At 49.8% G+C, this 25,514-nt stretch overlaps 6 protein-coding genes across 6 annotated transcripts; 3 read left to right on the top strand and 3 right to left on the bottom strand.

The window, feature by feature from the left end:
- Window positions 1-299: 299 nt before the first annotated feature.
- On the top strand, window positions 300-4,248 carry TGAM01_v200782 (hypothetical protein; the record flags this gene model as incomplete). Its single annotated transcript, XM_018802097.1, has 3 exons — window positions 300-1,922; window positions 2,465-2,486; window positions 2,621-4,248. 3 exons carry the CDS (start codon window positions 300-302, stop codon window positions 4,246-4,248), a joined length of 3,273 nt encoding a protein of 1,090 aa, XP_018664922.1.
- Window positions 4,249-7,879: 3,631 nt separating this feature from the next.
- Window positions 7,880-9,750, bottom strand: TGAM01_v200781 (asparaginyl-tRNA synthetase; the record flags this gene model as incomplete). The annotated part of the gene is made up of 3 exons (XM_018802096.1): window positions 7,880-9,025; window positions 9,093-9,420; window positions 9,476-9,750. The coding sequence occupies 3 exons, from the start codon at window positions 9,748-9,750 to the stop codon at window positions 7,880-7,882; spliced, it is 1,749 nt and encodes a 582-aa protein (XP_018664921.1).
- Window positions 9,751-12,277: 2,527 nt separating this feature from the next.
- Window positions 12,278-13,189, top strand: TGAM01_v200780 (hypothetical protein; the record flags this gene model as incomplete). The annotated part of the gene is made up of 1 exon (XM_018802095.1): window positions 12,278-13,189. One exon carries the CDS (start codon window positions 12,278-12,280, stop codon window positions 13,187-13,189), a length of 912 nt encoding a protein of 303 aa, XP_018664920.1.
- Window positions 13,190-13,823: 634 nt separating this feature from the next.
- On the top strand, window positions 13,824-14,139 carry TGAM01_v200779 (hypothetical protein; the record flags this gene model as incomplete). Its single annotated transcript, XM_024548625.1, has 2 exons — window positions 13,824-14,014; window positions 14,097-14,139. 2 exons carry the CDS (start codon window positions 13,824-13,826, stop codon window positions 14,137-14,139), a joined length of 234 nt encoding a protein of 77 aa, XP_024406636.1.
- Window positions 14,140-18,218: 4,079 nt separating this feature from the next.
- Window positions 18,219-20,047, bottom strand: TGAM01_v200778 (manganese lipoxygenase; the record flags this gene model as incomplete). Its single annotated transcript, XM_018802094.1, has 2 exons — window positions 18,219-19,679; window positions 19,742-20,047. The coding sequence occupies 2 exons, from the start codon at window positions 20,045-20,047 to the stop codon at window positions 18,219-18,221; spliced, it is 1,767 nt and encodes a 588-aa protein (XP_018664919.1).
- A 1,340-nt stretch (window positions 20,048-21,387) lies between these two features.
- Window positions 21,388-24,718, bottom strand: TGAM01_v200777 (hypothetical protein; the record flags this gene model as incomplete). Its single annotated transcript, XM_018802093.1, has 3 exons — window positions 21,388-21,471; window positions 21,551-23,209; window positions 23,273-24,718. 3 exons carry the CDS (start codon window positions 24,716-24,718, stop codon window positions 21,388-21,390), a joined length of 3,189 nt encoding a protein of 1,062 aa, XP_018664918.1.
- Window positions 24,719-25,514: the final 796 nt, after the last annotated feature.

Raw genomic sequence — 25,514 nt, 5'->3', positions numbered from 1 at the left:
GGATGAACCCACTCATACGACTTGGGCCAGGCTACGATGCCGGCCAAGGTCGATTTTGATTGGTTGTGATGCCAACCCCGCACTCTCAGGAGGATCTTGCGCCTCTGTTGGATCTCTGATATTATCACTGGGTGAGGACATTAGTACGGTTGGGCTTTGCAAGGCATCAAGGCTCTGTCGACATAATTGCATCTTAATCTTTCGCCTTCCTCTAGTGATGCCTGATATACTCAGTCATTAATCCTGTTCAGAGAAGAGAAAGCAAGACGACTACGCTCTTTGTAGATGATGTCCTTAGAATGGATATCACGGGAAACAGCTTTGGCAACAACGCCACTGTCCACCAAGGGAATGTGTATCACCATTCTTCGGAGGGTACAAGCGACCGCTGCTTGGCGGATTTGCGACCAACGGACCCCCGCGACGACAAAATACGGCTTGAGCAAACAAAGGGGGGCCTTTTGAGAGAATCATACAGTTGGATTCTAGAAAATGACAAGTTCAAGCTTTGGCATGACGGCGATGATGCTCAAGGCCGGCTGTTGTGGATCACCGGTGATCCAGGCAAGGGAAAGACTATGCTAATATGTGGCATCCTTGATGAGTTGGCAAGCTACACAAGAGTAAAAAATCCAGAGTCCAAGAGACTGTTGTCGTATTTCTTCTGCCAGGGTACCGACTTGCGCATCAACACTGCTGTGGCTGTGCTGCGCGGCCTTTTATACCTCCTCATTGACCAACAGCCGTTACTCATCTCACATCTCAAGAGCAAATACGATATTGCAGGCAAGAGCCTTTTCGAAGACGCGAATGCCTGGACAGCGCTATCCCAGATCTTGATAAGCGTTCTGCAAGACACATGCATAGGTGATGCAATATTAGTTATCGATGCGTTGGACGAATGCCAGTCAGATCAAGCAAAGCTCCTGGATTTCATCTTTCAATACTCATCACTTCGCCGAGTCAAGTGGATCATTGCCAGTCGTCCTAGACTTAATATCGAGCAAAAAATGAAAGACGTTGGCTCACGGATACTTCTCAGTCTAGAGCTAAAGGAAAATGAAACTTGCATATCTAATGCCGTGGATGCTTACATCAAATTCAGCGTCAGACGGCTTGACTCGGTGCGGGATGATGAGGATCTCCAAGACAACCTTGACAAGGCAGTGCGGCAAAAAGCTAACGGGACATTCTTATGGGTTTCCCTTGTCATGAAAGAGCTTGAAAACGTGGAAAGCTGGGATGTACTGCAGGTTGTCGATGAAATTCCATCCGACTTGAAACAAGTCTACGCCCGCATGATGAGGCAGGTTCTTCAGCTGGAGAGGAAAAACCCAGTGTACTGTAAACAGTTGCTTTCGGCGGTATGCGCAACGTATCGCCCATTAAGTCTTGCGGAGTTAGGATTTCTCTCAGACTTACCCCGGGGGATATCTGAAAAGCCAGGGGCCCTTCGAAGAGTCATAGCCATGTGTGGCTCATTCCTTACAATACGAGACGAGAACGTTTACCTTGTTCATCAATCTGCCAAGGACTATCTATCTACCGAAGCCTTCAAGACTATTTTCCCTGCTGGGATAGACAAATATCATCATTTTCTCTTTTCTAGGTCGCTTCAGGGCATGTCTGGAGCCCTGAAGCGCGATATTTGGGGCTTGAAGGCCCCTGGAGCTCTCATTGATGAAGCGACGGCGCCCGATCCTGACCCTTTAGCCACAACACGATACTCTTGTGTCTACTGGGTTGACCACCTATATGACGGCATCCCAGATAAAACGCAGGCTCAAATCCACGCTCTTGAGGACAACGGAAGCATACACCAGTTTCTGAACGAGAAATATCTGTATTGGTTAGAGGCTCTGAGCTTGCTACGTAGTATATTATCCGGTGTAAGAGCACTCAACAGGCTCGAGGCTTCAATAGTAAGTGCCTGGATTGTTAATCCAACAAATTCTGTGCAGGAGGCTCATAATTGGATCAGCGAAGATTGGTATCGAAGCAAATGATACAATCGACAAAAGTTATAAGAGATGCCCGCCGATTCATTCTCACATATAGGACGGGGATTGAGATTGCTCCGCTGCAGCTTTACGCATCTGCACTCTTATTCAGTCCCACCAATTGCTCAATAAGATGTCTATTTAGTAAAGAAGAGCCAATGTGGATTGCGTCGAAGCCCGTCATGGATCCACAATGGGGCCCTTGCCTCCAAACACTGGAAGGCCATGAAGGTTCGATTTCAAGTATTGCTTGCTCATCAGATGGCCAACGACTCGCCACAGCCTCGGCAGACGAAACAGTGAAAATATGGGATTATTTTACAGGAGAATGTCTCTTAACTCTGAAAGGTCACAGTGCAGAGGTTTGGTCGGTTGTCTTTTCGACAGATTGCCTAAAAGTTGTCTCGGCTTCAAATGACGGCATAGTCAAGATATGGAATGCGAAGCTTGGGAATTGTCTCCAGACACTCGAATTCAGCAGCGGCCGTGCGTTTTATTCGGCATCGTTGTCATCAAATGGCAAATTGGCTGCGGAATTCTCGGATAAGAGTAATCTCGTCATATGGGATTTGGCGGATACTCCCTCGGTATTCTCAGCGTGCCTGCAATTCGCCTTTCAGGTAATGCAATTCGCGACATTGGCGGCCGGACTAAAATTGTATTCTCAGCAGATAACCGGCGGTTTGCCGTATGCTTTTCACAATACCACGCTTTTATCTGGGATATAGCGACAAAGACGCTTTTTCGGACGTTACAAGGCAGCTTTCGTTTTTCAGACAACCACATGTCATTTTCACCGGACGGCCAGCTATTAGCTTCAGACATCGCCGACGGAATCAAAGTCTGGAATATTGAGACAGGAGTGTGCATAAAGACATTGGTATGCCCTGGTGATGTGACGTCGGTAGTCTTTTCACCAGACGGCCTGCGAATTGCGTCTGCTTTGTCTGGTGGAAGATTCATGATTTGGGATACATCTACAGGAGACCATCTTCAGACAATACTCGGTGCGAATGATTGGCCTCAGTCGGTGGTATTCTCTGCCAATGGCAGAGAACTGATATCAGCTTCGGGAGAGGGCGTAGCCAGAATCTGGAATGTAGATGCAGGCCATACCTCTCCAGTACCCGAAATCCCCATCCACAGAATCGACAGCCTTGTCCTTTCCAAAGATAACGAGTCGATAAAATCACCATCGGATGGTGAGGTCAAGATCTGGAACACGTTGAATGGCACTTTTTCTCATTCGATCCACGTTCACCCCCGATTTCTTTCCAATGACGTGATGTTCTCGGAAGGTGGACAGTGGGTCGCTGTTGTCGAAGAGCATGGTACAATCAAGATTTCGAGTGTAGACGGGAGCCAGTCCATTCGGATGTTAAATGCACATGGGGAATTCCTGCAGCAAATCGTCTTCACCACAAATGGTCGTTATCTTGTTAGCCGGGGGTATGATGTGGCCAAAACCTGGGAGCCAACGACAGGAGAGTGTCTCCAGATCATTCGCGATGTTACGCCTTGGGTACCTATAGCATGCGCTCCGCATAGTCAGAAAATCGCAACGGCAACCGTCCAGCGCGGATCCAAAGTAGTGAATATATGGGACTTGACAACAAAGCAGTGTCTTCAAACTTTGAATGCGCCCGCTGTTGAATATATGTTCTTCTCCCCAGATGACAAGCTACTCGGTACGGCAACGGAAGATAATACAGTTGATGATGACCAAGGCGGGCTAGTGAGATGCTGGGATGTAGTCAAGGGCACTTGTGTACAAACTTTTCAGGCCGTCGGTAGAAGAGTGCAAAAAGGCGCTTTCTCGTCAGATAACCAGGTAATGGTATCAATCTCAACACCCAAGTGGTGGCAATCCACTAGGCGCTCAGATAGAATTAATGTCTGGGACGTCGCCACAGGTGCCTCTCTGCTATCGTTCGGCGTTGATCCGCCAACCAACAGCCTTTCCTTTGATCCGCTAAACAGTTCTCATATTCACACCAATTTTGGAATCTTGGACTTAAGCCTTGGTAGTACGACAACGCTCAGCAATGTATCACCGCGAGAAGTGCTCTACCGTGGCTATGGTATAAGTCTTGATGGTATATGGATTGTAAACGGCAAGGAGCGTCTGATTTGGTTGCCTCCAAATTACCGAAACAGAGCAACGGCAGTGTTGGAATCTCAGATCGCTATTGGTGTTGTCGCCCTCGAGTCGAATCATCTATGTCTAATCAAGTTTACCGATAATTAAGTCTATAATCAAAAAGAGCAGATCTTATTGCCGGGCATGAAGCCTGGCCGTCTGAGGAAATGGTCATGTCTAGGTCAGAAGGAATGGAGAGTTAAGTGTGGACGATACTATAACAGTCTATAATAGTTTAGATACCAGTAGAACATAGTTACTGTAAAATAGAAATATTACTAGTGGTATAATACTAAAATAGCGTATAAGAACAAGGCGCGTAAGCAATACATACATCCGCATATACACCCACTTACAATAAGCATGTATACAATTACATTTGGCTCAGCTATAAGCGTATTTGCCTGAGATAGGTACTAGGGTTTGATGCCTTCGGTCATTACTCCTTGGTACTCTCTCCCAGCTCAACAAGAAGAGTTTTAATCTCAATGATACATCATGCATGCTTAATGTTTAATTCAGGGTGGCTAGTAGAAGAGAATACGTTTCCAAGACTTTTATTACTAACTCTCAGTACGTACGTAGGTAATTAGCGCAGCAGTGTGCTATAGATAGTAATAATCGACTATGCTAAGCCTCGCTGACATGTATTCATAATGGAAAAGTCCTATAGTTCCTTGTGACTATGCGGTCTAATCCTATCACAATAACGTAGCAGGAAGCTAGGAGAATAGACCGTATCACTGCAGACACTTCCTCCTCCTTGTAAAGGCTTAGTCCAGCCAAGTGTTGGTTGATGAATACATCGAAAACCCTCCTCCTATAACTCTGGATTGATAGATATCGTACTCTAGGTGCATGCTTACTGAATATCTATTCCGATATAGTTCCCCTACATAGTAAGTCGAGTCCCTGTTTCTGTTAGCGCTTCATTACCCAGCATCCAGCATCTGTAATATACACACGAACAGCCTCGCATGAATGTCACAAGGACAAAACAAGCCCCTTTGCCTAATCTTGCAGCAGACAATTGTGCAGTGTATATTTCGCTTGAGCTTCTCTTGCGTAGCTTTGCATAACAACGGCTCGCGGATAGGCTCAATTGCTAATGCACTGCGGACTCAATGTTACCCTTTCCGGTTACAGCCTTGTCTATCAGACCTCGAAGCTACAGTCCAGTACTTGATCTGGCGATCTCTCTTCTGTACCATTGGTACTCCAGCCTGGATGGATAGACAAATCCTTGCGGCTATTTTTATTTCTCTTTTCCCAATCAATTCGCTCTTCACTCCGCACGCCCCTCCACATTTTCCATTAATTACATTCTTCTAGTTCTTTTTTATTCCCCCCGTAACTCCCCCCCCTTCTCCCACGCCAACTCGGTTCGTACGGCACGGCCGCCCAGCCTCCCCTCCATTTTCCCTGATTCAATCCTACCCTTCCAAGCGGTCGACAGAAAAAGCGAGACCGCAAAGATATGAAACACACAATGTGGTAACTATGTACACAAAAGGCCAAGATCAGCGTGTGCGCAATCTGTGCTCTTATTGCTGTTTTGTGAGTGCATATTTATTTTGCGGTCTCGCTTTTTTTGTCGACCGCTTGCCTTCCTCTAGATTACTATTCATTCCCCTCACCAACCGGAAAACTGGAAAACAGGAAAATGGAAAAATAGAAATAACAAATAAAAATATTTCGCCAACAGCAGAGAGGTAAAAAAGCCACAGCGTCAACGGCCCCCTTCAGCCTCAATGATCCCTGGCCTTAGCGGGTGTTGCTTTCCAATAGAGGCCAAAATCCTTCGGCCAAGGAAGAGTTCTCTCAACTCTTTTAGGCCATTCAAGCCACAGGTAATGATAGACTCAAATTGTAACCAAGGGGAAAACAAGTGACGCTTGCACTGTGCCTGTACAAGCACGTTAATGGGCAACCCTATGTGTGTTTTCTCCCCTTGTAGGCTCATCGAGATATAGTAGCTGATTATGCTTATGCGAAACCAGCCCCTCCTCCCTTACAAAAAGCCCGACCCTGGCCCTGGTATCCAAACAACACCCTTTGTAGGATCCCTTGAATGCACCATTCGTTGCGCCACGCCCACTACTTCATCAAATGGTGTGTTGGCATATCGAGAGCTGAAAACAAGCAACGAGCCCTTGAGAAAATATGGCATAAGCGCGTCCCGGCTTTCTGCCCAAACCTTGGCTGGTGTTAATGCCCGGGGCCTGTCTGCTTCGAACTCGAGGCTGAGACTGAAGAGGGGTGGCCCCCCTTATCAATGGCTTGAACCAATTGAAGTGAACATCGTCAACTCAGCGCTGGGAAGCGTTTCGGGTTCTGTCTTTGGGGGCGCTTTTTGGTAACCCCATGCAATGCCCGCGCTACCCCCAAAAAGCACCCGGCGAGGCTCTGATATACTCTGGGTGTGCGGGCAATATAAGCTGAAGCTGAGCTGAAAAGCTGAGCTGACGCCTAGGGTTAGCTGTAACTTGTACTTGTAAGCTTCGGATGGGCAAGGAACAAATTCTCAGTCTTAGATATGAGCATACCACTTGGCAGACGAGTTCTGTAGCCACGGGGATTCATGCGTTTTATGACTGAGTGCAGCCATAGTGATGCCAAGGGCTGTAGATTTAATCTAATGTGAATATACTTGTTTCGTAGAACTGCAGAGCCTGTAGCTGTCTCCCAAATCTATATCAAAGGTAAGCGACTACACGTCCATAGTATTCGTCCATAAGCTGCGGGCTCAACATCCCCTGGAGCTCTTCTTGCATGTGCCATTGCCACTTTTTAGAAAATGTCACCTGTAAAAAGGAGCAGGTATTAACGCAGCTCCATGGCCTTTCTCTGATGAATGACGGGGGTATTTTAGTTTCTATTCCATCTTACAATAGCCTATTTTACAGTATCCTACATATCGCCAAAAAGTTATATTGGCATCACAGTACGAGGTGAGAGAGCTTCTCAAACGTATTCTCCTTCTTCATCCCATCCCCCCATACATAACCATCCATGTATGTTCCCAATCTGGCAATTTTGAACGGAATACAAAGAGATCAGATCTCTGAATCCACAACAGCACGGTTAGATGCGTTCCTGCAGCGTCAAATTCATCATGGGTTGTGCTACCGTAACCAGAGAGAGAAGAGAAAGAAGAGAGCCATCCACTTGGATTTGGGTAGCATATCTCCAAACAAGGCAGGCAAGGTCGGGGCTGAGAGTAACGATAATGCAAATCGCCGAACTCCAAATGAAAAAGATCTCATCGCTTTCCCGCATAATCGCACCCATTGTCGCAGATGGGCAAATCGCACAAGATCTAATTTCCCCATTCGTGAATGGCAGCCACGCTCGCCGAGTGGGATCCAATCGCTACCGGAGCATCAGTGTCGGCCTCCCCGCCTCGCGTGTAAGGTGCTCAGATATAAATAAGGAGAGACATGAACATTGGCACATGCAGCTTCCCACAAAGCCGTTCTCGTCTTTGAGCCCCAAGATCAGGTTACGCCGTGTAACAATGAATGGCGGCGTGGCGCTGCGTCATGCAATCGGTCCCCTGACGCAGATCGCCGTTTGCTGCTGCTGTGCGAGCAAGCTTGCCTGAAATGAAACAGTCCGAGGTAGGCAAGCATTGACGAGCACAGCAGGCTTGTGGTTCATCATTTCCCGAGACGTCGGGGCAATCTCCTGTCTTAGTGACGAAGCTTGACGTGGCACAAAGTCGAAAAGATAGCCACATTTAGCAATCGCAGCGCTCAAAATGGCGTGGAAATGGCACCACATCGCGGACGTTGGGCACACCAGTCAGATAGCTTAACAGGCGGTCAAAACCAAGACCAAATCCTCCATGGGGAGGACATCCCCAGCGTCTCAGATCCAGGTACCACCCCATATCGTTGGATCTGGCTTTCCGGCTTGTTGGGACCTCTAGACCATGCAGGCGCATGTTGTCCTCAAGTTCGGCAAGCCGGTACTCTCGCATGGATCCTCCCGCAAGCTCTCCAAGATTAGGGACAAGGAGGTCGAAGCAATCGACCGTCTGCCCCTGAGGCGGGGGAGACTGTGACTGGAGCATGTAGAAGGCCTTGATATCTCGCGGGTATTGGGTGACAAAGATGGGTTGGAACGCATCGCTTGCTGCATCATACCCAATTTTCTCGGCCAAGTATTTCTCATGTTCTGACTGGAGGCCGGATCCCCAGACGGGCTTGTGTTCGAACAGATGGGCCACGGGTTCGAGGATTTTGATGGCTTCTGTGTACGTCACTCGCGGCCATCTGGTCGGCGCCGTCAGGCCCCTCCACCGCTGTTGCAGTTCCTTGATATCGACAAGGTCTTCAAATGCTAAACGTTCCGCAGGGTCTCTGGAATCAAGCCGGTGATTTTCGAGTTCCTGGGCGGCACTGCACTGGCTGAGCCCGCTAGCAAGCGACGCCAGCATTCTTTGAGCGAGGTCCATGACCTCATCCATGTCTTGAACAAAACTCATTTCAGCTTCAAGCATATAAAACTCACTCAGGTGCCGAGAGGTGTCACTTTGCTCGGCTCGGAAAGTAGGCGATAGAGTCCATACATTTCCCAGCGCTTGAGCCAGAGCCTCTAGATGGAGCTGTGATGAGACAGTGAGATACTTGGGGTCTCTGAAGAACTCGGAAGATCCGCCGCTCTTGACGCTGAATGCTTCACCAGCTCCCTCGCAGTCTGATGAAGTAATGATTGGGGGGTGGGTCTGCTGAAACTTTTCATTGAAGAAGAAATTGGTTAGAATCGCAATGGCGTCTGATCTTAGCCGAAGGAGCGTTGAGTTGAGAGGAGTTCGCGGCCGAAGATGTGATATTGCTCGCAAGCTTTCTGGTGTTTGATATTTGTTCTGAATGGGATATGTCTTGATAAACGTCAGAATGGATAAACGTTTCGGGGGGAAACTGTTTGCAAAACGGCTCCAGCCTTACATGGGGATCAGATGAGCCAAGGATTTCCACTTCGTTGACTTGCAATTCAGCCGTAGCTGAGGCCTGAGCCTGGCCACGACTTGTTGCGGTGATACTGGGCGCTTCTGCTTCTTGCACTGACGTCGACGCCGGCAAGCTTGCTGCTGAGGCATGCTCTGAACCACGGCCGGGATTCTTCAGGTTCAGCTGGTGGTCAGCCAGGGCTTGAGCGCCTGCAATTGGACTACGACGAGCAAGGTTGTCATCTTGAGACTCTACACTAGGCAGCAATTTGGAGGCGCTACTATGCCAGACCCCCTTGAGGCGAACGGCTGCACCCGGGCGTATACTACGAGGCCTGTCAGCTGCTGCTCGCCATCCCGCTGGGACGAGGGCTGACGTACTCTGCGGCCAAGCTCTTGTCAACGACAGCCTGCATTGGCCTCATGGACGATCCATCGGTGATGTCAACGAAGCGCACGCTGGAGCTCTTGCGAACCGACCTGACCCAGCCGCAGACTTGCACATCCGAGACACGGCCTTCAGGCTGCCATTCTTTCAGGTCTGCCACTGTCCTGATGTCCCCGGCACCGTCGCTGGGGACACGCACCGAGTAGCATCGTCTATGAGCAAAAGGATAGCGTCGGTAGCGCCCAAGCAGGCGGAATGGACGAGACATGTTTGGACGTTGGCCGCTCACGGGGACTTTGGCAAGGCAGCAAGACGTGAGCAGAAAGTCTCATGACGTGTGCCTTTAGGCCGAGCAGGGAGATGGCACAGGGCTTGTCTTGGGTTCTGCGCCGTATTAGATGCCAATGGCCATCATATGTCTCGTCTTTAAATTGGAGAAAGGTTGCTTTTTGGCGGGCTGAAAGCTGAGAGCAGGGATATGGCAGAATGAGAAAAAAAGGAAAAACTGTTGTGCCGCCGTGTAGTCAAAGCGGTGAGTGGTGATTTACTGTACTGTAGTACCGCGCAACGGCGTTAGCGGGTACCTGGGGCATGCATTATGAGGTACATCTTTAGCCAGCGCTATCGCCTGTAATAGCATGCTACCTGTATCTACTAACATCTGGCTCTCTGTGCTCAAACTTCAGTGTGCTCGCTGCTCTGCTTGTCTATTCTATAAGCTAGGAATGGCGGTAAATTACTCAGATAGACAGCAGCGCCAGAAAATGGCGGAATTCAGGGGATCCAGCTCCAGACAATAGCGCTGTGGCGTCGCGGATAGCCACCGTTCGACGCTTGTTCCTCCCTGCAGCCACCAGCCGCTACAGCTACTAAGTATCTTGCATTGGTACCGCCTCATCGCGATCGCCTTAGAACGGTGGTACCCGCTACCTGGGCGAGCGTGTATCGTGTACTCTAGCCGCTGATCATCGCCGCTGCCTCAGGTACACACATGCATACTGCCAAATCGCATCAACCGCCAGAGGCAAGACATCGTCCACTATATTTGACACGTTTGCTTGCCTGTACTTGGCAGACTTCGACGTTGCCTCTGAGAAAGCCTTGGATCGCCGAGAAGCAGGCTTGGGAGGGCGTATCGCATCCTTCGCCCGCCTCATCTCCCTGCTCCTCTCTTGTGCTGTTGGCTGGCAGTCATCAAGTGACGAGCGCCTCCTCTGAATGGCCGTGGGCAAGACGCCATGTTCCACTCGCACCCACCATCTGTCTGGCGACCGCGGCCCTTTTCATCATATCCAGAAGAAGCCCGCGAGACTGGCCCTTGATACGTCGCCGTCGGCGGCCCGGCGAGTGACCGGCCAACCAGCTGGTCGCTGCATGTTTTAGCCCCAGCCTGGTCGTCCATCCCCAATCATCAGCCCGTCGTCGAGCATCACGCCCAAGCCTAGCGAGTGCCGTGGGATTGGCCCATCGAAAGGACCGTCGATAGGACCAGCAAGTCAAGTCCTGGCAAGACACACAGCCGCCGCTCTTGGCCTCCACCCTCACGAGCGTGCTATGCTGGGCTTGGCCGTTTGTTGCATACTGTACAAGTACAATACGGTGGAGAGATCTGGCACTCAAACCCGGGGGCCTCGAACCCCCTGGCCCATGTCCTGCGCCGACGCAGACTAGTTTAGATCCTTGCAAGGTTCAACAGGGCGAGATGAAGTATCACAGATCTTATGCGCATGCGTCTGCAACAATACTCCGGCCTATGCCAAAAGCAACCGTTACGAGTGTGCCTCGTCATGGCTTCCGGCCGCCATGCTCGCCTGCACCTATTCGTGCCGTTCCTAGTCCTTATGGAACCCAATGAGCGCGCGGAATCGGCTCCGCTCACTAGGGATCCCCATCTCTCCCAGTGGTGTGAGGCTTCATTATGAACCATGAACGCTGTCCAAGAATGTCTCTCAAAGGCCCCCGTGGGGCACACCGTATCATGTCTCTCTGGCTTTCGACCGGGGGCTTCCGGCCAGGACAAGTACTGCTGAGATCCCGCACGTCTCTAATCAACCCAAGGGTCAAAGATTACTCTCTAACCAGTCCTAGGCGTCAAGATACCATCCATCGTGCGTGTCCCGCCAGTCTGGCTACCGGTGCCTCGTGGGTCCCGGTATGAATTCCTGTCTTGCCGGCGAGACATAATCTGGCCCCCTCCACGGTGGCCATTCAGGCGTTGCTTGGCACTCTTTTCAAGTTGAAGATCGCTAGCCTCTGGGCTGGTCCTTCTAACCCCGTCTGCTCGCCTGCCGTTGGTTTTTGTTCTAAACAAATGGTTCAGATTCTGGACGTATTGGGTCGTACAATTAATTGCAGCCCCTACATCTCGCTTCACTCACTCTATGGATGCTCGCCTCTGAATCACTGCCTGCCTCATTGGTCATTGGCCACTGGTGATTGGCAACTTGGTTTGAAGGATAGGAAACAAGGGCAGAGAGGAAAAAAGCAATTCATATCAGGCCGAGACAGTGATATATAAAGGCGCCTCGCCCGCTCCTGCTGACCGGTTTACATCCCTGAGAAGGCAACATAAACACCCGAGTCCCCAAGTTGTTCTTCAATCTTCTACACCTACTTTACAACCTGGCTTGCATCTCGTCTTCGCCCTTGGGTTACTCTTGTTACACGCTTTTCCTTTGACCTGGGCAAAGTCTTTGAGTATGGCTCCAACTAGATCAAGCAAGGTAAGGCCGTCCGATGTAGCGGCCGATACCAAGAGAAACTTTATTCCTCTAGTCAAAGCAAACTATTCGGAAATGTTTCCACCATACTCCATTCTTTATCGACATCCGGCGGCGCAGCTCGACATTCCACGCCAGAAGCCAAGCACTCGTCCCCCACAGTTTCGGGTAGAATCCGGTGATCCTGTCATGAAAGCCATCTATTACGCCAATATGGACAGCGAGTCTAGTGAAGCAGCAAGAGGGCCAAGAATTCGAATCCCTTTCATCTGCGCCGCGAACGAGCGGCGTCCAGGGGGAGACTGGGAAACCGGCTGCTCTGGCTATGAAGAGAAGCTGTGCCGACGAAGCAACCTCTCTGCCACGCTAGGCAGCCCCTGGCCTGCGACCGGAGAGGTCTCCAACTATCCTATCCCATCTGTTGGAGCTATTCTCTCAGACTCGGTTGTTGTATGCCGTGGGCCTCACGATCGCTACGAGCCACTTGATCGCTGGTACGATCTGCCAGTCATCTCCGTTCCGCCAACACGCTGGCCCAAGCTTAAAGAGAATGGAACTAAGTATTCGTTCTCGGAAGAGCGGGACATGATACGAGAAAAGATCCGAGGCGCCCTTCGCATTTGCTTATACAACAACTACGATCGAGTCGTGATTGGCGATTTCGGCCTCGGCAATGGTTATCGCAACCCACCCAAGGAACTTGCGGAAATTTGGCGGGATATTTTCCTATTTGACCCTGATCTCCGTGGGCAGTTCTCCTACGTTGTCTTTGTCTTTGAAGATCCCACGCAGAACACGACTCGCTTGATCCATGAAGAAATGGCCAAGAAAGACCGGAAGGGTAGCAGCATTACAAAGACAAAGGTGCCCCATGGCCTCGGCGCTACTGATATAGACATCTTTGGGCATACTTTTGACCCTGAGGAGATTGAGCGTGTTCTTTGCCGGCCAGATCCCCGTTACGGCCTTGACATGATTACTTCATGAAGCCTTTCTTCGTTGTGACCATGGTGGCATCCATGGAATAGCCATGTATGAGGAGAGCGTCTGTCGAGGACGGAGGTGGGCAACATGGCTGGAAGGCCTTGACTGGCATTTTGACGCTAGGCAAAAGTCCCTTTCCCCCATCTTCTTTCTCGCATTCTCTCCCTTCTCTCTCTTCTCTCTCTTCCTTTTCTTTATTGGAGCTTGATTTTAAGTGTGCTATTACAAAGAGGGAGGGGAGCTGTATTTGTTCGCTATTGGTGGCCTTGTATGTCTTTGAAAATTTAGTGGCTTTTTGGTATCCTCTCCCGCTTCAAGCGAGAAGGATTTGAGCGTCTGGGTTTGGGGTACTATGGGGGACAATTGGGTATGTGTGCGGGTGGCTAGGTTTGGATGAACGGGTTAGACTATTCTACGAAGGGGTATCATATATCGGGTTTTAAGTTCTTTCCGTTTGGGTAACTTTTGTCTCTTTTTGCCTTCCCGTGGAGCCATTTCTGCGCATGCGACTGGTTGATTGCTAATACGATTAGTAGTCGCGGGCGGGCTGAGGTCAAGCACCCCAGCCGGTTCTCAGAGCTGCTAAGGTGCGGTGAATCCAAGCAAGTGGTCTCATTCTCTTTTCCCTGAAGTGAAGATGCCCAGACGACAATATCTACTTTTTACGACAGGAGACAGACAGCTGACATCAGGCCCCCCCTTGGCTGGCAATGAACTGGCCGAGACAGGAATGGCACGACGACACAAGGGGCGACTGGGGATGCCAGCTTTGGGGGCTAGTGTCGTGTCTATAAGCACTCTAATACTCGACCTATGGTGGCCTGCCAGGTACTTCCTCTCTTTTCACTCCCCTTTTCTTCCTACGCTGCCTTTGCTTTATTCTTTTTAACGTCCAATCTACGTCCTTGAGAGGCCGTCTTTTGACTGCCTGCAAACGACGACTCAAAGTCTAGGTGGACCAAAGTAACTTTACATTATGAAGATATCGATGCTCACTTGTATGTTGGCAAAGGGCCTCCGAAGACGAGCCATTAGCATTGACTTTCTGCTCTAGTTTCTACCTCGCGTTCCGTACACTTACCGAACCTAAGTGAGACCGCCACCGTGGACGAGAATTTCCAAGTAAGCTGTCAGGACACCTCCGCTAGCCGATCCGGAGTCCCGCGGTGCTGCTATTGCCAGAGCCCGTCCTGCTGGAGCCCCTTGCATCGTCGGATGGCTAATGCCAGTGATTGAAACCGGTGAAAACTGGATGGGCGCAGCGCTAAATATCATGGCCTTCTGTGATTCGCGGCTAATCCGATCTACAGGTAGTCGTTACCAGGATGCTAGGCATATCGACGCGTGATTGTGATGACTTGGGGTTGAGTCAGTGAACATCGCTAGCTGCTCCGGCCATTGGAGTTACAAGGGTTATTGATTCTATCGAAATTGAAGCCTGACAGTCTCAAAGAGGGGGCCGGTTCGCTTACCTATACCGGATACGTGCCTGGACGGGCAGACACTGCCCAGAATGCTGTCTCCATGTCGGGGACTACATGCATCATCGCCGATTTGTTTGTAGCCCTTCTAACCCTCAGACAGGCTGTGTGATGCCCCCGGCCTCGACCACTAGTCATGAGGGGGTGGTGCCCCTCCCACGTTTGCTGCATTTCAGCCGTAGCCTGACGTTGCGAGACCGAAAGCGAAAAACGATCAAGTGTTGTAGTGCATAACGTCTGGAATCTTAGCTGCCCCCACACGAGGCTCTGTGAACCTCTTAGAAGGCTCTCTCTCTCTCTCTCTCTCTCTCTATGTGTCTCTCTATGTGTCTCTTCCTATCTGGGTAGCAATGCTGCATTAGCGGGATTGTGCGGAGCTCACGCTCATCAACGGGGATTGCGGAACTCGCACAATGGCTCCCACCGGCTTCCAACTCCCTATGCTACATTGCAATGCAGAGATACAGTATCAAACATAGCCGAGCTAAGAGACATGTTCAGAGGGTGCAAGTGGCGCAACAAGCGTTCCTCGGGGCTTTAGTTCTGCGGCCGCACGGGAGCCTGGCTAGCATCCAATTGCCTTCATCCATTAGGAAGGCCGGCATCTGCGCCTGTCAGAAGCGCGCAATGCATGGGATAGGCAGACGCCAAGTTTGCATTAGCTTCATGGCCGTACCCGTTTAATATGTACGCTTGGTGCTACCTACTGCTATTAACAGGTGCCCGGAGCTCTCCGTAAGAGAACACAACGGCACTTGACGAGAAACGTGCTATATTTTTACGGAGCATCCCTATACTGGCATTACATACCGTACCGTTTAACATATCCAGATGACAGGGTGTGCTCGCGCTTTCTTGTCCTCTCTCCGTTCGGGCATCTTGGCCATCGACACCGGTTCTCCGCTGCCGTTGTCCTGGCGTCAGTGGTGGTGGTTATGCCGATATATTGTCGTATCTTACCTACACAGAGGCGTATTCAGAGGCGTTTTTTTCTCTCGCAAAGACTTTCCTATTTATCTCATCAGAAATCATGAAAGAGAAGCCAACACAAGTATACCAAGTAACTACCTCATACCTACTTGTCTACAGGTAGTGCAAAGGCCAAGCCAGCAGCAAAGCAAAAGCGACATGTCACTCAGACCAAAGCCGACAAGAGATTTTGGCCCTCATCAATCGTAAATCGGCTGCCCGCTCTTCGCGTCCCTGGGGCGTCGTTAGCAAACAAACTTGGTCAAGTATCAAAGATAACTACTGTAGGTAATTACTGCATAGCCGCCGGCATAGGCGACGGCAATCTTTGGCTTCGTGTGCTGGTTGTCCAATATAGGTATATGTGTGCGATTCGCGTCCAGTTTCCATAAATGTTCGCTGACCGCTTTCTGTGTCATGGCAAGCAGGGGCCAGCAGGTAGTGCTGCCACGAACATGACCCGTATTCCAACGACTACGCCAGGGCATCAAAAACAAAATAGCATAAGCAAAGTAGGAATCCTGATGATCGGTTTTTTTTTGCCGCACCCCACCTCCACAGCAACGCAGATGTTGCCTAAACAGGAATCCTTGACAGAATAGACCTGTGGGTTTACGGTTTGGTTACTGTTTGGCTTTTTTTCCTTCTCTTTGCCTCTTCTGTCTCTCCTCTTTTGATCTTACAATTTTAAGTCCCTTTCTCTTTTTTTTTTTTAGCTTCTGCGATCCTTGGCCTGCTGCCTCGCAACTAGTACGTGTAAGTTGAAACACATAGGAAACAATTATCCGCATTAGGTTACGTGAATAATAATAGTGAACTTGATCAAGTGTATGTTCCTTTGTAGCCTTCTTTTTAGATGGTTTTGTGGCAACGAGTCAATCTATATGATCGGCAGATGCATTTTGTGATTTCAAGATGACACGCGGAGGAGTGCATGACTCTGCTGATTTTCTGTGTTGGGCCGTTTGCTTAGAACCAACAACGATGGTATAGCCGCGGATGGCAACGCATCGACCCATTTGGCAGTAGAGATATCGCTTCCCCCGATTTCCACATGCAGTATTACAAAGATACTTGTATCAATCTAGACGTCCGCGCGGTGGACCTCGCGTTTCCGATTATACAGTTTTAAATCCGAAAGATGGCTAAATATTATTGAGGATATAAAATCATGCTTTATATATTGGAATCATTTTCACCGCATTGCAGAGTACCTATTGGTTGTTTAATTTATTGGTAGAGTTTACAACTCTCTACTGGGTAACATGAGCATGCTGCGATACCCTGGTGATATGAGAGTAGGGGGTTTAGGTTTTCGTGCCTTTTTTAATTGACTCGGCCGAAAATGAGACGAAACGGGCTCTCTCTCGCCCGCATCTTCATGCGAACGGGTGCTATAGACGAGATAAGCGGGATGAACTGTAAGACTTTGGGGGAAACCAAAAAGCAACAGAACAGGCAGCAAGTACAGGTAGGATGTCATCAAAATCGGAAAAAGATGCCCTGTTTGGGTACTGGATGACATGATACGCGGAAGATTATTTCTATGTGCTACTACATTCTTTTTTGGAACTTGCTTACCACATGATTACTCTTTCTGGAAGTAGGTTGTATCTCACCAGAATAAAGAGACTAATTTGTGCTCATAGTGAAAATCCCTCTGCTACTACTCTGTTGCTTGGTGCTTGGTAGGCGAAGTTTGTCCTTAACCGAAGTCCTTCTCGCTACTACTCTGTTGCTTGTTAGGCCCGGTTTATTTCCTTGTCTCAATGTTCCCTTTTTGCTCTTTGAACGTTTGGTTTGCCGTCTTACCATAATCAATCTAAAACTGTAAAAAAAAATTCTCCATTTTCTGGCCCCCATTCCCAGTTTGTTACTTCCCATAAAAAAGAGGAGAGCTGAACAGGTGAAAAGGGTAAAAAGACGGAGTTTGATTTCATCAGGAAGGTGGGTTATGTAACGGTGTACATGTCCGATGGGAAATCGGGTTTATAACCCTTGAGTTGAAGACCAAGTGTTTGCCAGGATTTGCATCCTTTATGGAGTTTTTCTGAAGAGTGGTTGCGCTTGCACATACACATACATAATTATGCCGTATTATATCTCTCAATGACTCGGTCACATGCTGAGTTGCTGTGCCGCAACTCTGATAAGTAATTATATTATGGATTCAAAAGAGTTAGTAAGTAAATGAATAAGCTACTTACTTATAGCTCAATTTAAATACTCTTTATTATTACACGAGGAGAATTTGTATAATACATAAATTATTTAGATATTCCTTTTTATACTTGTATCTTTATTAACATTAAGATAGGGCCAGACGTAGGGCAGGTATAATACATAATATATACACAAAAGCACTTGGCTAAAAAAATTCGTGTCCCCTATGCCGCAGCGGAAGTATTCGGGAAACCCGTTCTAAAGTAACTCCTCTTAACCTTACATGTAGTCTTTTTCCTGCAGAACAAAATGCGCATTATATTACAGTAGGTTTTCTGTTTTCGGAGATTTTCATTCACGTTTGCATAGAGTCAGAGCTAAATCTTGGCATAAACCCAAGGAAAATATTTACCTTTGCTCTAGACGGCACAGAAGAAGGGGATGTAAGCAGGATCCAGAGTCCTGTAAATGAAAGGCATATTCTGACTCAAACCTTGGCTGTCGAACGCACGGCTGCGGATCTGCTGGCTGAGCTCTTGCATACTGTCCAGCAAGGCCTTGGAAGCACTCTTTGTGTCCTGGTTTAAACGCTGCACAGTAGTAGCATCAAAAGCATCCTCAAGTGTCCGTCCGTCGCTGCCATAGAATGGGCGATTAAATGAAGCCATGAATCCAAGGTAAAGAACAGCGGTGGCAGGGTCTGGCAGATACGGCATGAGGTCTTTGACGCCCTTCTCCTTCGGGATAGCAGTGTAAATGGCGGGGATGTGGAATGGCAGGGTACCGGAGGCGATTGGAGCGCCGCCGTTGACGCTGTGGTGCGAGACTGAGGTAGCATAGGCGAAGTGGGTGAGGACCTCGATGAGAATTTTCTTGCTCAGATCCTTCTCCTGAGGAAAGTCCTGAGCCTTGGCCAATGTGCTGGCCTCGTTGAACCAGTTGTGAACCTCAAAGTCGCCAGCGAGGTCATTCTCGCTCTTATAGTACGAGTTGACAAAAGACGTGAAGAAGGTGAAGTAGTTGTCACGGATACGCTTGGCGTCGTCGTAGAAGGGAAAAGAGTTGAAGACGGACTGTCCATTAGCATCAATCAGACCACGGGCTCTCAAGTTGTTTTCCAGATATCCGCTCTGGTAGCGACCGTCAACGGGCCAGCTGTCGGTAACAAACTGACGGCAGCCAAACTGATTGAAAACCATGAGCTGATCCCAGTGACCGCCAGGGTTGAAGCAAAGCTCCTCTCCAACGATACGAGAAGAATAGGCTTGCACCATGAGGCGCTCGAGAAGAATCATTATGGGGTGGTTCTCACTGAGAGTGTGAAGAGCAGCTTGGTGAACGGATTCGGTGACGTCGTGCGACACAACAAGGTGCAGCATTTGCGCGTGGAACATGTCATTGGCGTTGAACATCATCTTTGCCAGCAACCAGTCGTTGGCGGAGTCGAGAGGAGTGTAAGTCAGGTCGGCGTCAACATTAGTGCGAATGGCCAAAGGCAGGAAGTTGCCAGACTCTGGGTCGATGTAGAAGTAGGCGCTGCAAGCGACGGGGAAACGCTCGACGACAGTAGCAACGCCGTACTTGGCCTGATACGAGTGGTCGACAATGAAAAGGCGGTTGCCAGCCTGAAGAGACTGAAGCGTATTTTCAGAACCGACAATCTTGCTCGTGATGGCATCGTCTAGTGGAAAAGGAAGGGGCTCGTTTGCCATGACGCGACGGACGGCATGGGGATGCTCGCTGAGGCGTTCCATGGAGAAGAGGAGATCTTGCGTCGCATTAGAAATGATACCGGGAGCGGGACCTCGAGGGTTTGTATTATTGAGCTGGCCATCGTAGAGGATTCTTTCATAGTCTTGCCAACTGTTGAGGCCGCCATTCTGCAATGTGAAAGTTAGTTACTTGATCCCGTCTTCCAGTATGATGAAAGTGTGGCCGTTACGGTTTGAATAGCTGCTTGGAGAGACTGGACGTCGAGAGCAATCAGCTCATCAATGATGGTACGGTCCTTGTTCCATTCATCGTAGTCGGCCTTGGTACGAGCATTGCCAAGCGTGCCATTGGGGAAGGGGGCGGCCTCGCCGGTGAGGGACGGGCCGTAGATGAAGCCATCACGACGAGCAGAGACAGCAGCGGCACGAGCTACGGGGTTGGGATCAAGCTGAGGGATGCACGGGTCGGTGATGGGAGCAGCCAAAGCTGAGCCGAAAAGGACCGCAGCAGCAGCGACGCAATTGGCAGATCGCATGTTGAAAGTGAAACCGGAGATGGTAATTGACAAGCTCTATGACGGTGGTACTTTCAATAGTCAAGTTTGGTGGCGATGAGGCCCTTTTATAGAGAATTGATACCATGGCCATAGATCTGCACAAGTTGGCACTCCATTGTATGAAATAGGCTCCTGCATTTGGCAGTATGCTTAAAATGCTCCAGTACGAACATGCCTGCTAACCAAGGTTCGTGTCAGCAACCTTCCAACAAGGGATTAGAGGTGGAAAATTTTGTTTCGAGCCAGGTTTTCTTTATATCGGCTTGCTGAGCCTCGGCATTTCTATAACCGTTTGGCATTTCTATAACCGTTGGCATTTCTTAAGGTCTTAGAGGCGACACTCCTAGCGAGCATCTAAAATTTCTCACGTCAGCTATACACGGCCCCTATATTACCCTGCTCCGTGGCCAACTGCCATATTGAGCCGGCCCACCATATTGGACCTGGCTTGGTCTTAAGGGTTTATTTAAATAATTTAGTAATCTTTCTTGGAGTCTCGGGAGCCAAAAAATGGAAGACATCACACTCAAGAGAAGTGCTTGAGGGGATCCCGTATTTTTCCAATGGATATGGTCGTATGTGCCATGGAACTGTCTCATCTCAGCTTACAACAGACAACAGCATACAAATCTCAAAAGACTTAAAGAAGAACTTCAACTTTAGCTTGCCTCTTTTACTGAATTACATCCTTCTTCCATGCCATATAGTCCAAAGTAATGACAATAGCAGCAATCAATGAATACCGAAAACTCTCATGCTCGCTAAAAGAGTTCGTAAGACAAGCAAAGCTCCTGTTAGAGTTTACATAACACTTGCTACCGGCGCCTCTGGAGAGTAATCATTGCATGTAAAAAGAGTAGCTAGTGTATGGTGACTATATGGTGATTTTATGAAGCAAAATATAGAAGCTACAAAGTCTCTCAAGTCATCACTTTTACAAAGCCGCTTCACAGTCCATGAAATCAGAAGAAAACTTTATGTTCATTTATACTATATGTAACAAAGGCTATCTGTTGAAAACAAGATTAACGATGTTTGAACGCAATGCATGCTGTAAGCGTCTCCCACAAAGACCAAACATCAAGACCACTACTGTCAATGCTTGGTATGGGGGCAATCTAGCATTGGCCTACTGTGCGGGTATTTGCTGCATCATAGTTTACCCAAATTGTACGCCTCACAAAGACGTTCCCCCACACTAGCTATTGCTAGACACCTCTTTCCTTTCTTTTCGAGAGTCTGTATGGATAGCGAATAATAAATAATGCACAACTTTTTTGGTTCTATTATAGCATCATACTTGACGCAATGGCTGGTGTTTACCAGTACGACGGCCTCAGTCCCGCAAAGTTAGCCATCACAGCCGTTGCTTCTCCATCATCCTTCTTACGCTGTCCGCTCAACTATGAAGAAACACCAGAGTTAGCTTTCTTACTCTGATAAGAGTTTGGATAGTCAGAGGGATTTGTTAGAAAGACATACCTCAAGCTGCACTCCCCGGTGAACGTGTACGAGCCAGTCAACGTAGCTTTGCGCTTCGTTGTTTCGATCTTCCACCAACGTTCGTGCAAACTCGTACTCCGCTCCGTCAATTCCCTGGCGCGCCAGCTGTATTGTCAAACCTTTTGATCCCCTCATGCTCTTCAAAAACTCAAGAATGTTGCGGACCTGAGCGCTGAGATGGGTTTCCAGCACCGGTAGCGATGATGTGTAGGCGTCCAAGCCCTTGAGCGAATCGTGGCCTTCACCAAATAGGTCGGTGATCAAGTTTGGTGATGTCTGTGCGTGGAGCCACAGCAAACACTGTTGTCCGTTGTCTACCAAATAAACACCGCCGGGCTCGACGCGCGAGAATGATGCCCGAACAGAAGGCGGCAGCTTGAGGTGGCCAGTTTCTGCATCTGCAAATCCTTCCTCAGGCTGAAGGTTATGAAGAGCAATCATCCTGGGGTAGATATACAAGCTAAGCTCCAAAGGTCCCATGCTTCTGACCATGCGCAAATCGTGGACTCTCCGGTCAGAATTTTCGACGCCACCCTTGAATGCTCTGCATTTCAGGAGACCTAGCATGTACATGCAGTACTCCTTGAGCTTCTCGGGCATAACTAGCTGGCCTGGCGGGTATTGGTTCGCAGAGTGCTTCCTGTAGCTGGCCATGATATCAATTGTTCGCTCTGTCAACCAATTTCTGATATCCTTGAGATTGCTCGAGGTTGTTGCCAGCTTGGTACTAGCCTCCTTGGCCAGGATACCAATAACGGCATCCTGATCAGCAAACTTCATGCACTGTCGGATGGCCTGTTCCTTGGTACTTGACTCCTTGGACGTATCACTAACACTAGCAATGACGTTGGAGCATCGTACGCGCCGCTGTCCAGAAGCGGCAGTGTACAGAAGAGCCGTCTGGAAATGGGCATCCAGCTTCGGGTCCAGCTTGCCGTCGTAGCTAAAGGATACACCGAGCGCCTTGTCCGCGTCAATGACGCCAATCTCCAAATCGGCGCCGAACGTATGCTGGACAAAGTTGCCATGGTACCCCTCCACTTGCAGTCCATTCGAACAGCGGACCTTCATGAGCCCCTGGTAGCCCGTTTCTCTTGTGACGGCATGCGTAATCTCCATTGATAGCTTGGCTCCATCTCGCGGAGAGATGAAGTTGGGGTAGTAAAAAGTCTCGCCACCAGTTGTTGCGGCAACATGGCCAATGGTGGCAACGTCCAGATAACCGCCAGACGGCGCAGCAAGGAAGAAGTCAATGCCAATTCCTGAGGAGGCCATCTTCTCGGCGACTTTCTTCCAAGCAGGATGCTCCGTCGTGTACAGCTTCTTGTCCAGCTCGCCGCCGGGGTGGTTGCCGTCATCACGCATGAACAGCCTACCAGGGCCCCAAGTTGGCAAACTAGAGCAAGAGCAAATTACCTTGCCTCCTGTTGCCTCTAGCGCAGCCACAGCGGAGTTGAGCGTAGCAAGCAGAGCAGGCTCTGGGTTTTTAATGGTAGAAAACATCTCAGGAAGACGAGTTAACAGAGAGGTGATGATGGCTTTTGATTCGTAAGGATCAACAAAGAGTCCCTCGCCGAGAGGAAGGAATGGGTCCTCCAAATCGGGCATAATCATCATATGGGCCTGGTCAAGCTGTGGCTAGAATTCCCAATGTCAGCAGATCGATATAAATCACTCCGTCATTTGGCATTGTCCACTTACATTGATGTTGTAAAAATGAATGTCCTTGTCGTATGTGATGAAGCCAACTTTGGCTCCCTCGGGTATCCTTCGCTTCGGCTCATTATTCTCATCTTTTTCTTCATCGTCTCCTCCGTACAGTGCTGAGAGAATACCTTCACAGAATGTCTCTACGAAGCCCTTGTTATACGACTCTTGGGTGACATCGATGGCAAACAGCCACCGGAGGCCGACGGGCTCTCTGGTCCAGTACTCCTTGGGGACAACAAACTCGACAGTGCCCCGGTGAAGCTCCGGTCGTTGATCTCGGTCTAGCCGCACTCCTTGAGGGCTAATAGCGCAGAAATACTCTGGCGGCGTGTCGTTGGGGTATGAGCAGAGGTTACACACAAACTTGTTGCCGCCAGATCGGAACATCATGAAGGGATTGATGTAGGCTCGACATCTTCGGCAACGTGGCGGGCCGGCTTCTCCATAGTCAAGAACGGGAATTTCTGCTTCGCCGGCCTGGAGGGGAGCCAGGGGCTGAATGAGCATGCCAAGAGGCAGACCAGTCGCGTGTAGACCCTCGGACGTTGTTGGAATATTGTTTAGCGTGAGTCGAGTATATTTAGGGGAGGAATTGCCCTGGTCAAAAGCAACAAACGAGACTGTTGCAGGAGGAGGAACATGGCGCTCAAACGTCGGATACACGTTCTTGAAGAAGTGCTGTTGGATCGAGTCTCTTGCAGCCGGTACGCTGGGCATATCGTCAGCCGAAAGCTGGCCGCCGGAGCCCACAGGCCCCGTAGGTGGCCCGATGGGCTCGTCATCGTCGTCGGCAGTAAGGTAGCGTTCAGCAAGTTCGTGTGATGTAGCGAGGTTTGCGGGAGAGAATGGAGCTCCGACAGGCACCGGGAATTGGTTTGGATTGGCCACCAGAGGGCTTGCCAGAGGGCTTGCAAACTGTCCTCCCAGAGCCGGAATTCCCTGCGGGTTGTTGACATTGAGGAACTGCTCGGCAGGCGTCCCTGGCGGCAGCCCATTGAAGGCCTGTGACGAGCCAGTCGGCTCAACGGAATGGTAGGCGTGTCTATCCTTCTTCTTCTTCCTTGCGGAGGCGGCACCCCCCGCATCGGCACCCAAGTTCATCCCCCCAAGCTGTGCTGCAAGGGCACCATCCTGCGACGGCATTGGCGATCCAGGAAAGCTCTGCGGCGGACCATAGCCCGGAGTCTGCGGTCCATAGCCTGGGGTCATTGGCGGCCCGTAGCCTGGAGTCATCGGAGGCCCGTAGCCGGGAGTTCGCGGCGGCGGCATGCCCTGGTGAGCTCCATACTGAGGAGCGCCAAAGGCTGCCTGAGGTGCGTATGGCGATGGAGGAACCGAGTGCTGGAACTGCTGGGGAGCCGGGGCCGACGTCTTATTGGGGTCGTTGGGATCGAGGGGCTCGCCGTGGCCCAGCGCGTGATACTGAGTGTAGTCCATTGTTGTTGTGTGCAAGTGGCGATATCAGACGAGCTTGCGCCTACAGAAAGCTGGCAAAACGAGGGGTCTGTTGCGGGACAAGCGCAGGCGATGCAGAATCAACAAAGCAAAATGATACAAGGTCAGAGACTTCTAGACTGGCTCAAGGACGCTTCCATGATCCTCGTCCACAAGGCCGGCTCGCAAAAGGTCGTGATGCTGCAAAGCGCCCGCACGGTCTGGATGAAGCTGTTCCTTGCCTCGGTGGCCTTTTCGCGACTTTCTACAATCGTGGCTTGAGAGCCTCGTTGCCGCTTGTCTGTGATTGGCTTAGCCTGGCTCTGAGCTATCAGTGGCTTATCGGTCCCTATCGCGACAAGGGGCTTCTACCCCACATGCATGTACGGAGCATCAGTCGCTGTATCGGGGTCTCTCGCGCAGCCAATTAGTGTAAGCGAAAAGATGGAGACGGTCTAGCAGAGGGCTCATTCTATACGTAAGACAAAGGGTCGGGCTTGAAAAACGGTTGAGGTTTGCGGCCGCTGGCAGCGGTGGAAGAATTCGCGGAGAGAGCTCACTTATCCTGGGCCATTATATGTTTTTGACTGGCGGCTAAAGTGGCTGTCCAATGGCTGAGATGAGAATACACGTGTGTGGACATGTATCTAGCAGGACGTCGGGCCAATCCGCTGTAGGTTGGGTCAAACTGCATGATACGCACATACAAACAAGTGAGCTTTTTGGGCTTGCAAGACTCATTTCCTCTCTGTGTTCTTCTCTTTATTTGCAATTTGGGAATAATAGCAGCACTCGAAAC

Source organism: Trichoderma gamsii, assembly GCF_001481775.2.
Source record: "Trichoderma gamsii strain T6085 chromosome Unknown Scaffold_2.2, whole genome shotgun sequence".
Lineage (NCBI taxonomy): Eukaryota > Fungi > Ascomycota > Sordariomycetes > Hypocreales > Hypocreaceae > Trichoderma > Trichoderma gamsii.
Note: the sequence above shows the minus strand (reverse complement) of the source record. Positions and strands in the feature narration are given on the sequence as shown.